This window comes from Oncorhynchus keta, chromosome 21 (assembly GCF_023373465.1).
Source record: "Oncorhynchus keta strain PuntledgeMale-10-30-2019 chromosome 21, Oket_V2, whole genome shotgun sequence".
Classification (NCBI taxonomy): Eukaryota; Metazoa; Chordata; class Actinopteri; order Salmoniformes; family Salmonidae; genus Oncorhynchus; species Oncorhynchus keta.
The window spans coordinates 59087908-59103422 of record NC_068441.1 but is presented as its reverse complement, the minus strand read 5'-3'; the positions used below and the strand labels follow the sequence as shown (position 1 = coordinate 59103422).

Here is a 15515-nt window from a genome sequence, read left to right as displayed (position 1 = left end):
CACTGAGGCCAAGCTCCCTGCCATCCAGGACCTCTATACCAGGCGGTGTCAGAAGAAGGCCCAGTACATCACTGAGGCCAAGCTCCCTGCCATCCAGGACCTCTATACCAGGCGGTGTCAGAAGAAGGCCCAGTACATCACTGAGACCAAGCTCCCTGCCATCCAGGACCTCTATACCAGGCGGTGTCAGAGGAAGGCCCTGTACATCACTGAGGCCAAGCTCCCTGCCATCCAGGACCTCTATACCAGGCGGTGTCAGAAGAAGGCCCAGTACATCACTGAGGCCAAGCTCCCTGCCATCCAGGACCTCTATACCAGGCGGTGTCAGAAGAAGGCCCAGTACATCACTGAGGCCAAGCTCCCTGCCATCCAGGACCTCTATACCAGGCGGTGTCAGAAGAAGGCCCAGTACATCACTGAGGCCAAGCTCCCTGCCATCCAGGACCTCTATACCAGGCGGTGTCAAAAGAAGGCCCTAAGAACTGTCGAAGACTTAAGCCACCAAAGCCATAGGCGATTATTTAATGCTTAACCATCTGAAAGGGACGCAATGTGAATTCACATGGTATTTTATGGATTTTTATATAATTTGAACGAAAAACGGAAGAAGAAAAAAAAGACATTTTAAAAATTAAGATAAAATTTATATTTGTCGCATCACTAATACCCATCAACAGTCAGGGCTGGAACCTCCACTTTCAACAACCAAATCATTACCTGTCTATAATACCATAATAATGTATTACCTGTCTATTATACCATAATAATGTATTACCTGTCTATAATACCATAATAATGTATTACCTGTCTATTATACCATAATAATGTATTACCTGTCTATAATACCATAATAATGTATTACCTGTCTATACCATAATAATGTATTACCTGTCTATTATACCATAATAATGTATTACCTGTCTATTATACCATAATAATGTATTACCTGTCTATTATACCATAATAATGTATTACCCATCTATTATACCATAATAATGTATTACCTGTCTATAATACCATAATAATGTATTACCTGTCTATTATACCATAATAACGTATTACCCATCTATTATACCATAATAATGTATTACCTGTCTATAATACCATAATAATGTATTACCTGTCTATTATACCATAATAATGTATTACCTGTCTATACCATAATAATGTATTACCTGTCTATTATACCATAATAATGTATTACCTGTCTATACCATAATAATGTATTACCGGTCTATTATACCATAATAATGTATTACCTGTCTATTATACCATAATAATGTATTACCTGTCTATAATACCATAATAATGTATTACCTGTCTATTATACCATAATAATGTATTACCTGTCTATAATACCATAATAATGTATTACCTGTCTATAATACCATAATAATGTATTACCTGTCTATTATACCATAATAATGTATTACCTGTCTATTATACCATAATAATGTATTACCTGTCTATAATACCATAATAATGTATTACCTGTCTATAATACCATAATAATGTATTACCTGTCTATACCATAATAATGTATTACCGGTCTATTATACCATAATAATGTATTACCTGTCTATTATACCATAATAATGTATTACCTGTCTATAATACCATAATAATGTATTACCTGTCTATTATACCATAATAATGTATTACCTGTCTATAATACCATAATAATGTATTACCTGTCTATAATACCATAATAATGTATTACCTGTCTATTATACCATAATAATGTATTACCTGTCTATTATACCATAATAATGTATTACCTGTCTATAATACCATAATAATGTATTACCTGTCTATAATACCATAATAATGTATTACCTGTCTATTATACCATAATAATGTATTACCTGTCTATTATACCATAATAATGTATTACCTGACTATAATACCATAATAATGTATTACCTGTCTATTATACCATAATAATGTATTACCTGTCTATAATACCATAATAATGTATTACCTGTCTATTATACCATAATAATGTATTAACTGTCTATTATACCATAATGTATTACCTGTCTATAATACCATAATAATGTATTACCTGTCTATAATACCATAATAATGTATTACCTGTCTATACCATAATAATGTATTACCTGTCTATACCATAATAATGTATTACCTGTCTATTATACCATAATAATGTATTACCTGTCTATTATACCATAATAATGTATTACCTGTCTATAATACCATAATAATGTATTACCTGTCTATACCATAATAATGTATTACCTGTCTATTATACCATAATAATGTATTACCTGTCTATTATACCATAATAATGTATTAACTGTCTATTATACCATAATGTATTACCTGTCTATAATACCATAATAATGTATTACCTGTCTATAATACCATAATAATGTATTACCTGTCTATACCATAATAATGTATTACCTGTCTATACCATAATAATGTATTACCTGTCTATTATACCATAATAATGTATTACCTGTCTATAATACCATAATAATGTATTACCTGTCTATAATACCATAATAATGTATTACCTGTCTATAATACCATAATAATGTATTACCTGTCTATAATACCATAATAATGTATTACCTGTCTATACCATAATAATGTATTAACTGTCTATTATACCATAATGTATTACCTGTCTATAATACCATAATAATGTATTACCTGTCTATAATACCATAATAATGTATTACCTGTCTATACCATAATAATGTATTACCTGTCTATAATACCATAATAATGTATTACCTGTCTATTATACCATAATAATGTATTACCTGTCTATAATACCATAATAATGTATTACCTGTCTATACCATAATAATGTATTACCTGTCTATTATACCATAATAATGTATTAACTGTCTATTATACCATAATGTATTACCTGTCTATAATACCATAATAATGTATTACCTGTCTATAATACCATAATAATGTATTACCTGTCTATAATACCATAATAATGTATTACCTGTCTATACCATAATAATGTATTACCTGTCTATTATACCATAATACTGTATTACCTGTCTATTATACCATAATAATGTATTACCTGTCTATAATACCATAATAATGTATTACCTGTCTATACCATAATAATGTATTACCTGTCTATAATACCATAATAATGTATTACCTGTCTATTATACCATAATAATGTATTACCTGTCTATTATACCATAATAATGTATTACCTGTCTATTATACCATAATAATGTATTACCTGTCTATTATACCATAATAATGTATTACCTGTCTATACCATAATAATGTATTACCTGTCTATACCATAATAATGTATTACCTGTCTATTATACCATAATAATGTATTACCTGTCTATAATACCATAATAATGTATTACCTGTCTATAATACCATAATAATGTATTACCTGTCTATAATACCATAATAATGTATTACCTGTCTATTATACCATAATAATGTATTACCTGTCTATACCATAATAATGTATTACCTGTCTATTATACCATAATAATGTATTACCTGTCTATAATACCATAATAATGTATTACCTGTCTATTATACCATAATAATGTATTACCTGTCTATAATACCATAATAATGTATTACCTGTCTATTATACCATAATAATGTATTACCTGTCTATTATACCATAATAATGTATTACCTGTCTATAATACCATAATAATGTATTACCTGTCTATTATACCATAATAATGTATTACCCATCTATTATACCATAATAATGTATTACCTGTCTATAATACCATAATAATGTATTACCTGTCTATTGGCAGCGATGTCCAGGAGGAACTTGCAGACCAGCTGGACGATCTTTGGCACGTTCTTCATCTGCCGCGCCTCGTACCCGTGCAGCAGGTGGCGTTGGCGAGTCAAGTACTGGGACAGCGTAACAGCGTTGGCCCGGGGTTCTGCGCAGGAGAACACGTTCCTCAACGGAACCAGGAACTGGGCGAACTCCCGGACACACAGCAGCTGGCCTCGGGTCTGGATGGAGTTGGGCCGCTTGGCTCTGACAAACAGGATGGCCTGGTCTGCACTCATACGAGAGGTGAACACCAGGTAACACGCCAGTAACACACCTGGTAAATAGAGTAACAGGTAAACACACCTGGTCCACACTTATGAACACAGGTAATAAGTAACACCTGTCTGCACTCATATGAACACCAGGTAACACGCCAGTAACACACCTGGTAAACAGAGTAACAGGTAAACACACCTGGTCCGCACTCATACGAGAGGTACCAGGTAACACGCCAGTAACACACCTGGTAAACAGAGTAACAGGTAAACACACCTGGTCCGCACTCATACGAGAGGTGAACACCAGGTAACACGCCAGTAACACACCTGGTCCACACTCAAACGAGAGGTGAACACCAGGTAACACGCCAGTAACACACCTGGTAAATAGAGTAACAGGTAAACACACCTGGTCTGCACTCATACGAGAGGTGAACACCAGGTAACACGCCAGTATTACCTGTCTAGAGTAACAGGTAAACACACCTGGTCCGCATCATACAAGAGGTCTAGGTAACACAGTAATAATGTAAACAGTGTAACCACCTGGTAAATAGATAACACACCAGTAACAACCTGGCAAACAGTGTAACCACCTGTCACATAACAGGTAAACCATAATAATGTAAAATTAACTGTCTATAATACACCTGGTAAACAGTAACAGGTAAACACAGTAATACCTGTAAACTAACAGGTAATACCACCTAATAATGGTAAATTATACACAGTAATACACCTGGTAAACAGTAACAGGTAAACCATAATACACCTGTAAACACAGTAACCTGTCACAGTAACACACCTGGTCCGCATCATACGATAACACCAGGTAACTAGCCAGTAATACACCTGTCTATAATAACCATAATACACCTGTAAACAGTGTAACCTGTCTAGTAATACCATAATAATGTATTAGAAACACTGGGTCTATAACAGGTACCAGAAACACACCACATGTATTACACCTGGTCTATTATACACAGTAATAACCTGTATTAGAAACGCACCACGTCTAAAACACCTTATACACATAATAATGTATTAGAAACCTGTCTAGAATACACATAAACACAGTAACACACCTGTCACAGTAACACACCTGGTAAACCATAGAAACACACCTGGTAAACCCAGAAACACATAATAAACACAGTAACACACCTGGTAAACCCAGAAACATATTATACCATAATAACCTGGTAAACCCAGAAACACACCTGGTAAACCCAGAAACACACCACGTAAACACAGTAACACCTGTCCCAGAAACATATGGTAAACACATAATAACCTGTAAACCCAGAAAGACCCACGTAAACACAGTAACACACCTGGTAAACCCAGAATACATGTAAACACAGTAACACACCTGTCCCAGAAACACACCTGGTAAACCCAGAAACACACCACGTAATAAGTAAAACACCTGTCACAGTAACACACCTGGTAAACCCAGAAACACACCTGTAAACCCAGAAACGCACCACGTCACAGTAAAACACCTTAAACCAGTAACACACCTGTATTACCCAGTCTATGGTATACCAGAAAGACACCACGTAAACACAGTAACACACCTGGTCCCAGAAAGACACCACGTAAACACAGTAACACACCTGGTAAACCCAGAAAGACACCACGTAAACACAGTAACACCCTGGTAAAACCCAGAAAGACACCACGTAAAACACAGTATTACCTGTCTAGAAACCATAATACACAGTAACAGGTGAACACAGTAACACACCACATAAACACACCTGTTAAACACAGCAAAACTCCTGATAAACACACCAGTAACACACCTTAAACAACCAGTGACATCCTAGTAGCCACTGGGCACCTGTCTATTTCTCGAGGCAAATAACACTGAAACATACATGATAGCACCTGCTGTTCTAGACTGTGTGATAGGCACAGTCGATATGAGTAAGACCTTAAACAGGTCTAACATTCATACCGCAGGGCAAGATGGATTATCAGGATACCTTGTATTAGAGCATGCGCTGACCAACTGGCAGGTCCATCTATTATTCTTCACTGACATTTTAAACCTCTCCCTGTCCGAGTCTAATACCAACATGTTTCAAGCAGACCACCAAATAATGTCTTGGGCACAGGCACTAAGATAACCTGCCTAAATGACTACCTGTCATAACGTACCTGTCCTGTACCTGCCCTCCCCATCGCATCATAACTAACCTGTCCTGTACCTGTCCTGTACCTTATCCCCATTACATCATAATGTATCCTGTACCTGTCTCATAATACCCATTATAATGTATTGTCCCCCAGCCCATTATAATGTACCTGTCCTCCCACCCATTATAATGTACCTGTCCTCCTGTCCACCCATTATAATTATACCTAATAATGTATTCCCCCCATCTATAACCTGCATACCCATAATAATGTATGTACCTGTCATATAATATACCATTATAATGTACCTGTCCTTAGGTACCTGTCCTCCTATTATAACGTACCTCCCCATTATCCCATAACGTACCTTACCTGTCCCCACCATAATAATGTATGTCCTCCCCATCCCATTATAATGTACCTGTCCTCCCCACCTGTACCTCTATTATACCATAATAATGTACCTGTCCTATTATACCATCCCATTATAATGTAATAATGTATTACCTGTCCTCCCCATACCATAATAATGTATGTACCTGTCCTCCCCATACCATAATAATGTATTACCTGTCCCCCAGCCCATTATACCATAATATAATGTACCTGTCCTCCCCATCCCATTATAATGTACCTGTCCTCCCAGCCCATTATAATGTACCTGTCCTCCCAGCCCATTATAATGTATGTCCTCCCCATCCCATTATAATGTACCTGCCCTCCCCATCCCATTATAACATACCTGTCCTCCCCAGCCCATTATAATGTACCTGTCCTCCCCATCCCATTATAATGTACCTGTATTACCTGTCCTATTATAATGTACCATAATAATGTATTCCTCCCACCCATTATATTATGTCCTGTCCTCCCATCCCATTATAATGTACCTGTCCTCCCCATCCCATAATAATGTACCTTACCCCCATCCCATTATAATATGTCCTCCCCACCATTATAATGTATTCCTCCCCACCCATTATATTATATCCCATTATAACCTGTATTACCTGTCCTCCCCATATTATACCATAATAATGTACCTTACCTGTCCTCCCAGCCCATTATAATGTACCTGTCCTCCCCATCCATAATTAAATGTATTACCCAGCCCATTATAATGTACCTGTCCTCCCCATAATAAATGTACCTGTATGTCCCCACCCATGTTGTCCTCCCATACCATTATAATGTATTCCCTGTCTATACCTGTCCTCCCATCCCATTATAATGTACCTGTCCTCCCCATCCCATTATACGTCATCTACCTGTCCTCCCCATCCCATTATAATGTATGTCCTCCCCAGCCCATTATAATGTACCTGTACCTGTCCTGTCCCTACCATTATAATGTATGTCCTCCCCCCATCTATTATACCATAATAATGTATTACCTGTCCTCCCCATCCCATTATAACATACCTGTCCTAATTATATGTACCTGTCCTCCCCAGCCCATTATAATGTATGTCCTCCCCAGCCCATCATAATGTAGCCCATGTACCTGTCCTGTCCTCCCCAGCCCATTATAATGTATCCTGTCCTGTACCTGTTCCCCAGCCCATTATAATGTACCTGTCCTGTGCCTGTCCTGTACCTGTCCCCCCAGCCCATTATAATGTACCTGTCAGTCCATTATAATGTACCTGTCCTCCCCCAGCCCATTATAATGTACCTGTCCTCCCCAGCCCATTATAATGTAACCTGTCCTCCATGTTCCCCAGCCTGCATTATAATGTGCCTGTCCTCCCAGCCCATTATAATGTACCTGTCCTCCCCATCCCATTATAATGGTCCTCCCCAAGCCCATTACCTGTCCTCCCCAGGTACCTGTCATGTACCTGGTGGCGCATTATACTCCATTATAATGTACCTGGGACTCCCCAGCCCATTATAATGTACCTGGCCCCATCCCATTATAATGTACCTGTCCTGAACCGCCTCAAACGGAACCCCATCGCACCTCCCCCAGCCCATTAGCATGTACCTGGTCCCCAGTCCATTATAATGTACCTGTCCTCCCCATCCCATCATAATGTGCCTGAGCCCAAATAATGTACCCAAAATGTACCTGTCCTGTACCTGTCCTGTACCTGTCCTCCCAGCCCATCATAATGAGACCTGGTGAACACCAGGTAACCTGTCCCCCCCAGCCCAACACACCTGGTAATAATGTAACAGGTATAATGTACCTGGTCCCCAAATAATGTAATACCTCCTGGTACCAATAGACCTGTAACCCAGCCCATAAACACACCTGTCCTCCCCACCCATTATAAGAGGTGAACATCCATTATAATGTACCTGTCCTCCCCATTATAATGTACCCATTATAATGTACCTGGTAATTATAATGTACCTGTCCTCCCATCCCATTATAATGTACACACCTGGCCCATTATAATGTACACCCTCCCCAGTAAATGTACACCTGTCCTGTACCTGTCATGTAACTGGTCATAACGTACAGTAATACACCCATTATAATGTACCTGTCCTCCCCAGTAAATGTACCTGTCCTCCCCAGCCCATTATAATGTACCTGTCCTGTACCTGTCCTCCCCATCGCATCATAACGTAGTCCTCCCCAGCCCATTATAATGTACCTGGTAAACCCCAGTCCATTATAATGTACCTGTCATGTACCTGTCCTCCCATCCCATTATAATGTACCTGGTATCCCATTATAATGTAACTGTCCTCCCCATCCGTTATAATGTACCTGTAACCCCAGGTAAACGTACCTGTAATACACCTGGTAGCCCATTATAATGTAACTGTCCTCCCCATCCCAGTATAATGTACCTGTCATGTACCTGTCCTCCCCATCCCAGGTAATGTACCTGTCCTGTACCTGTCCTCCCCATCGTAAACAGTACCTGTCATGTGCCTGTCCTCCCCAGCCCATCATAACATACCTGTCCTCCCCATCCCATTATAATGTACCTGGTAAACATCCCAGTATAATGTACCTGGTAAACTGTCCTCCCCAGTCATAACATACCTGTCCTCCCCAATCATAACATACCTGTCCTGTACCTGTCCTCCCCATCGCATCATAACACACTGTCATGTGCCTGTCCTCCCCAGCCCATCATAACATACCTGTCCTCCCCATCCCATTATAATGTACCTGTCATGTACCTGCCCTCCCCAGCCCATTATAATGTACCTGTCCTCCCCAGCCCATTATAATGTGCCTGTAACCCAGCCCATTATAATGTACCTGGTCCCCATCCCAATAATGTACCTGTCATGTACCTGTCCTAGCCCAATAATGTACCTGTCCTGTAAACCTCCCCATCCCATTATAATGTACCTGTCCTGTAAACCAGCCCATTATAATGTACCTGGGCCCATTATAATGTACCTGTCCTCCCCAGCCCATTATAATGTACCTGAAACCCCATCCCATTATAACACCTCCCCAGCCCATTATAATGTACCTGGTCCCATCCCATTATAATGTGCCTGTCCTCCCCAGCCCATTATAATGTACACCCTGGTAAGCCCATTATAATGTGCCTGTCCTCCCCAGCCCAGATAATGTGCCTGTCCTCCCCATCCCATTATAATGTGCCTGTCCTCCCCAGCCCATTATAATGTACCTGTCCTCCCCATCCCATTATAATGTACCTGGTCCTCCCAGCCCATTATAATGTACCTGTCCTCCCCAGCCCAGATAATGTACCTGTCCTCCCCAGCCCATTATAATGTGCCTGTCCTCCCCAGCCCATTATAATGTGCCTGTCCTCCCCATCCCATTATAATGTACCTGTCCTCCCCAGCCCAGATAACATACCTGTCCTCCCCAGCCCATTATAATGTACCTGTCCTCCCCAGTCCATTATAATGTGCCTGTCATGTACCTGTCCTCCCCATCCCATTATAATGTACCTGTCCTCCCCAGCCCAAAACATACCTGTCCTCCCAGCCCATCATAACATACCTGTCCTCCCCATCCCATTATAACGTACCTGTCATGTAAACCTCCCCAGCCCATTATAATGTACCTGTCCTCCCCATCATCATAACATACCTGCCCTCCCCAGCCCATTATAATGTACCTGGTCCCAGCCCATTATAATGTGCCTGTCCTCCCCAGCCCATTATAATGTACATCCCATTATAATGTACCTGTCCTGGTACCTGTCCTCCCCAGATTATAATGTACCTGTCCTGTACCTGTCCTCCCCATCCCATTATAATGTACCTGTCCTGTACCTGTCCTCCCCAGCCCATTATAATGTACCTGTCCTCCCAGCCCATTATAATGTACCTGTCCTCCCCAGCCCATTATAATGTACCTGTCCTCCCCATCCCATTATAATGTGCCTGTCCTCCCCAGCCCAACATAATGTACCTGTCCTCCCCATCCCATTATAATGTGCCTGTCCTCCCCAGCCCATTATAATGTACCTGTCCTCCCCAGCCCATTAACCTCCAGCCCATTATAATGTGCCTGTCCTCCCCATCCCATTATAATGTGCCTGTCCTCCCACCCATTATAATGTACCTGTCCTCCCCATCCCATTATAATGTACCTGTCCTCCCCACCCATTATAATGTACCTGTCCTCCCCAGCCCATTAAATGTACCTGGTAAAGCCCAGATAATGTGCCTGTCCTCCCCAGCCCATTATAATGTGCCTGTCCTCCCCAGCCCGTATAATGTACCTGTCCTCCCCAGCCCATTATAATGACACCACCCCAGCCCATTATAACATACCTGTCCTCCCCAGCCCATGGTAAACCCAGAATAATGTGCCTGTCCTCCCCATCCCATTATAATGTACCTGTCCTCCCCCATCCCATTATAATGTACCTGTCCTGTACCTGTCCTCCCCAGCCCAGAAAGACACCTGTACCTGCCCTCCCCACATCATAACACACCTGTCCCCCCAGCCCATTATAATGTACCTGTCCTCCCCAGCCCATTAAACACAGTCCTCCCCAGCCCATTATAATGTACCTGTCCTCCCACCCATTATAATGTACCTGTCCTCCCCATCCCATTATAATGTACCTGTCCTAAGCCCATTATAATGTACCTGTCCTCCCCATCCCATTATACCTGTCCTCCCCATCCCATTATAATGTACCTGTCCTCCCATCCCATTATAATGTACCTGTCCTCATCCTATTATAATGTACCTGTCCTCCCCACCCATGTACCTGCCCTCCCCAGCCCATTATAATGTACCTGCCCCAGCCCATTATAATGTACCTGAGCCTGTACCTGTCCTGGCCTGTCATGTACCTGTCCTCCCCATCGCATCATAACGTATGTCACCCAGCCCATTATAATGTACCTGTCCTCCCCAGCCCATTATAATGTTCCTCCCCAGCCCATTATAATGTACCTGTCCTGTACCTGATCCCCAGGCATCATAACGTACCTGTCCTCCCCAGCCCATTATAATGTACCTGTCCTCCCAGACCATTATAATGTACCTGTCATGTACATTCCTCCCATCCCATTATAATGTACCTGTCCTCCCCATCCCATTATAATGTACCTGTCCTCCCCATCCGATTATAATGTACCTGTCCTCCCCATCGCATCATAACGTAGTCATGCGCTGACCATTATAATGGTCATCCCATTATAATGTCTCTTCCTGACCTCCCCATCCCATTATAATGTACCTCTCCTGTACCTGTCCTCCCCATCGCATCATAACGTACCTGTCATGTTTCAAGCCCAGCCCATCATAACATACCTGTCCTCCCCCATCCCATTATAATTGTTCCTGTCATGCACAGGCACCCATTATAATGTATAACCTGTACCTGTCCTCCCCAAATGACTACCTGTCCTCCCCATAACGTACCTGTCCTGTACCTGTCCTCCCCATCGCATCATAACGTCCTGTACCTGTCATGTGCCTGTCCTGCCTCCCTCCCATCATAACATACCTGTCCTCCCCATCCCATTATAATGTACCTGTCATGTACCTGCCTCCCCAGCCCATTATAATGTACCTGTCCTCCCAGCCCATTATAATGTACCTGTCCTCCCAGCCCATTATAATGTACCTGTCCTCCCCATCCCATTATAATGTACCTGTCCTCCCCAGCCCATTATAATGTACCTGTCCTGTACCTGTCCTCCCCATCCCATTATAATGTACCTGTCCCCCCCAGCCCATTATAATGTACCTGTCCTCCCCAGCCCATTATAATGTACCTGTCCTCCCCAGCCCATTATAATGTACCTGTCCTGTACCTTATAATGTGCCTGTCCTCCCCAGCATTATAACGTACCTGTCCCCCCAGCCCATTATAATGTACCTGTCCTCCCCATCCCATTATAATGTACCTGTCCTCCCCAGCCCATTATAATGTACCTGTCCTCCCAGCCCATTATAATGTACCTGTCCTCCCCATCCCATTATAATGTGCCTGTCCTCCCCAGCCCATTATAATGTACCTGTCCTCCCCATCCCATTATAATGTACCTGTCCTCCCCAGCCCATTATAATGTACCTGTCCTCCCCAGCCCATTATAATGTACCTGTCCTCCCCATCCCATTATAATGTACCTGTCCTCCCCAGCCCATTATAATGTGCCTGTCCTTCCCATCCCATTATAATGTACCTGTCCTCCCCAGCCCATTATAACATAATAATGTACCTGTCCTCCCCAGCCCATTATAATGTACCTGTCATGTACCTGTCCTCCCCATCCCATTATAATGTACCTGTCCTCCCCATCCCATTATAACATACCTGTCCCCCCAGCCCATTATAACATACCTGTCCTCCCCATCCCATTATAATGTACCTGTCCTCCCCAGCCCATTATAATGTACCTGTCCTCCCCATCGCATCATAACATACCTGTTCCCTCCCAGCCCATTATAATGTACCTGTCCCCCAGCCCATTATAATGTGCCTGTCCTCCCCATCCCATTATAATGTACCTGTCCTCCCCATCCCATTATAATGTACCTGTCCTCCCCATCCCATTATAATGTACCTGTCCTGTACCCATCCCATTATAATGTACCTGTCCCCTCCCCAGCCCATTATAATGTACCTGTCCTCCCCAGCCCATTATAATGTACCTGTCCTCCCCAGCCCATTATAATGTACCTGTCCTCCCCATCCCATTATAATGTACCTGTCCTCCCCAGCCCATTATAACGTACCTGTCCTCCCCATCCCATTATAATGTAGCCCATTATAATGTCCTGTCCTCCCCATCCCATTATAATGTACCTGTCCTCCCCAGCCCATTATAATGTACCTGTCCTCCCCATCCCATTATAATGTACCTGTCCTCCCCAGCCCATTATAATGTACCTGTCCTCCCCATCCCATTATAATGTACCTGTCCTCCCCAGCCCATTATAATGTACCTGTCCTCCCCATCCCATTATAATGTACCTGTCCTCCCCCGGCCTGCCCTCCCCAGCCCATTAACATACCTGTCCTCCCCAGCCCATTATAATGTACCTCCCCATCCCATTATAATGTACCCTCCCCAGCCCATTATAATGTGCTGTCCCCAGCCCATTATAATGTACCTGTCCTCCCCATCCCATTATAATGTACCTGTCATTATAATGTACCTGTCCTCCCCATCCCATTATAATGTACCTGTCCTCCCCCAGCCCATTATAATGTACCTGTCCTCCCATCCCATTATAATGTACCTGTCCTCCCCAGCCCATTATAATGTACCTGTCCTCCCCAGCCCATTATAACATACCTGTCCTCCCCAGCCCATTATAATGTACCTGTCCTCCCCATCCCATTATAATGTACCTGTCCTCCCCAGTCCATTATAATGTACCTGTCATCGCATCATAATGTACCTGTCCTCCCCATCCCATTATAATGTACCTGTCCTCCCAGTCCATTATAACATACCTGTCCTCCCCAGCCCATTATAATGTGGCTGTCCTCCCCAGCCCATTATAATGTACCTGTCCTCCCCATCCCATTATAACATACCTGTCCTCCCCAGCCCATTATAATGTACCTGTCCTCCCCAGCCCATTATAACATACCTGTCCTCCCCAGCCCATTATAATGTACCTGTCCTCCCCAGCCCATTATAATGTACCTGTCCTCCCCAGTCCACCTGTCCTCCCCATGTCATAACCCTGTCCTCCCCATCGCATCATAATGTACCTGTCCTCCCCAGCCCATTATAATGTACCTGTCCTCCCCATCCCATTATAACCTGTCCTCCCCATCCCATTATAATGTACCTGTCCTCCCCATCCCATTATAATGTACCTGTCCTCCCCATCCCATTATAATGTACCTGTCCTCCCCAGTCCCCTCCCCATCCCATTATAATGTACCTGTCCTCCCCATCCCATTATAATGTACCTGTCCTCCCCAGCCCATTATAATGTACCTGTCCTCCCCAGCCCATTATAATGTACCTGTCCTCCCCATCCCATTATAATGTACCTGTCCTCCCCATCCCATTATAATGTACCTGTCCTCCCCAGCCCATTATAATGTACCTGTCCTCCCACCCATGTATAATGTACCTGTCCCCCCAGCCCATTATAATGTACCTGTCCTCCCCAGCCCATTATAATGTACCTGTCCTCCCCAGCCCATTATAATGTACCTGTCCTCCCCAGTCCTTATAACTTACCCTGTCCTCCCCATCCCATCATAATGTACCTGTCCTCCCCATCCCATTATAATGTACCTGTCCTCCCCATCCCATTATAATGTACCTGTCCTCCCCATCCCATTATAATGTACCTGTCCTCCCCATCCCATTATAATGTACCCTGTCCATTATAATGTACCTGTCCTCCCCATCCCATCATAATGTACCTGTCATGTACCTGTCCTCCCCAGCCCATTATAATGTACCTGTCCTCCCCATTATAATGTACCTGTCATCCCATTATAACGTACCTGTCCTCCCCCAGCCCATTATAATGTACCTGTCCTGTCCCACCTGTCCCCCAAGCCCATTATATGTACCTGTCCTCCCCATCCCATTATAATGTACCTGTCCTCCCCAGCCCATTATAATGTACCCTGTCCTCCCCAGCCCATTATAATGTACCTGTCCTCCCCCCCACTATAACGCCCATTATACCTGTACCCACTATAACGTACCCTGTCCTCCCAGTCCATTATAATGTACCCTGTCCCCCCAGCCCACTATAACGTACCTGTCCTCCCCATCCCATTATAATGTACCTGTCCTCCCCAGCCCATTATAATGTACCTGTCCTCCCCAGCCCATTATAATGTACCTGCCCTCCCCAAGCCCATTATACGTACCTGTCCTCCCCATCCCATTATAACGTACCTGTCCTGTACCTGTCCCCC

At 42.7% G+C, this 15515-nt stretch overlaps 1 protein-coding gene across 50 annotated transcripts in view; it reads right to left on the bottom strand.

Moving 5' to 3' along the window:
- The window catches only part of LOC118380773 (protein tyrosine phosphatase domain-containing protein 1-like), a 165124-nt gene that overhangs the window by 35231 nt on the left and 114378 nt on the right, over positions 1–15515 (bottom strand). For all 50 annotated transcript variants that reach the window (XM_052474515.1, XM_052474527.1, XM_052474531.1 and 47 more), the window contains one exon: positions 3787–4106. In XM_052474515.1, the coding sequence (XP_052330475.1) occupies positions 3787–4106 (320 nt within the window). The remainder of the gene's footprint in view (positions 1–3786; positions 4107–15515) is intronic.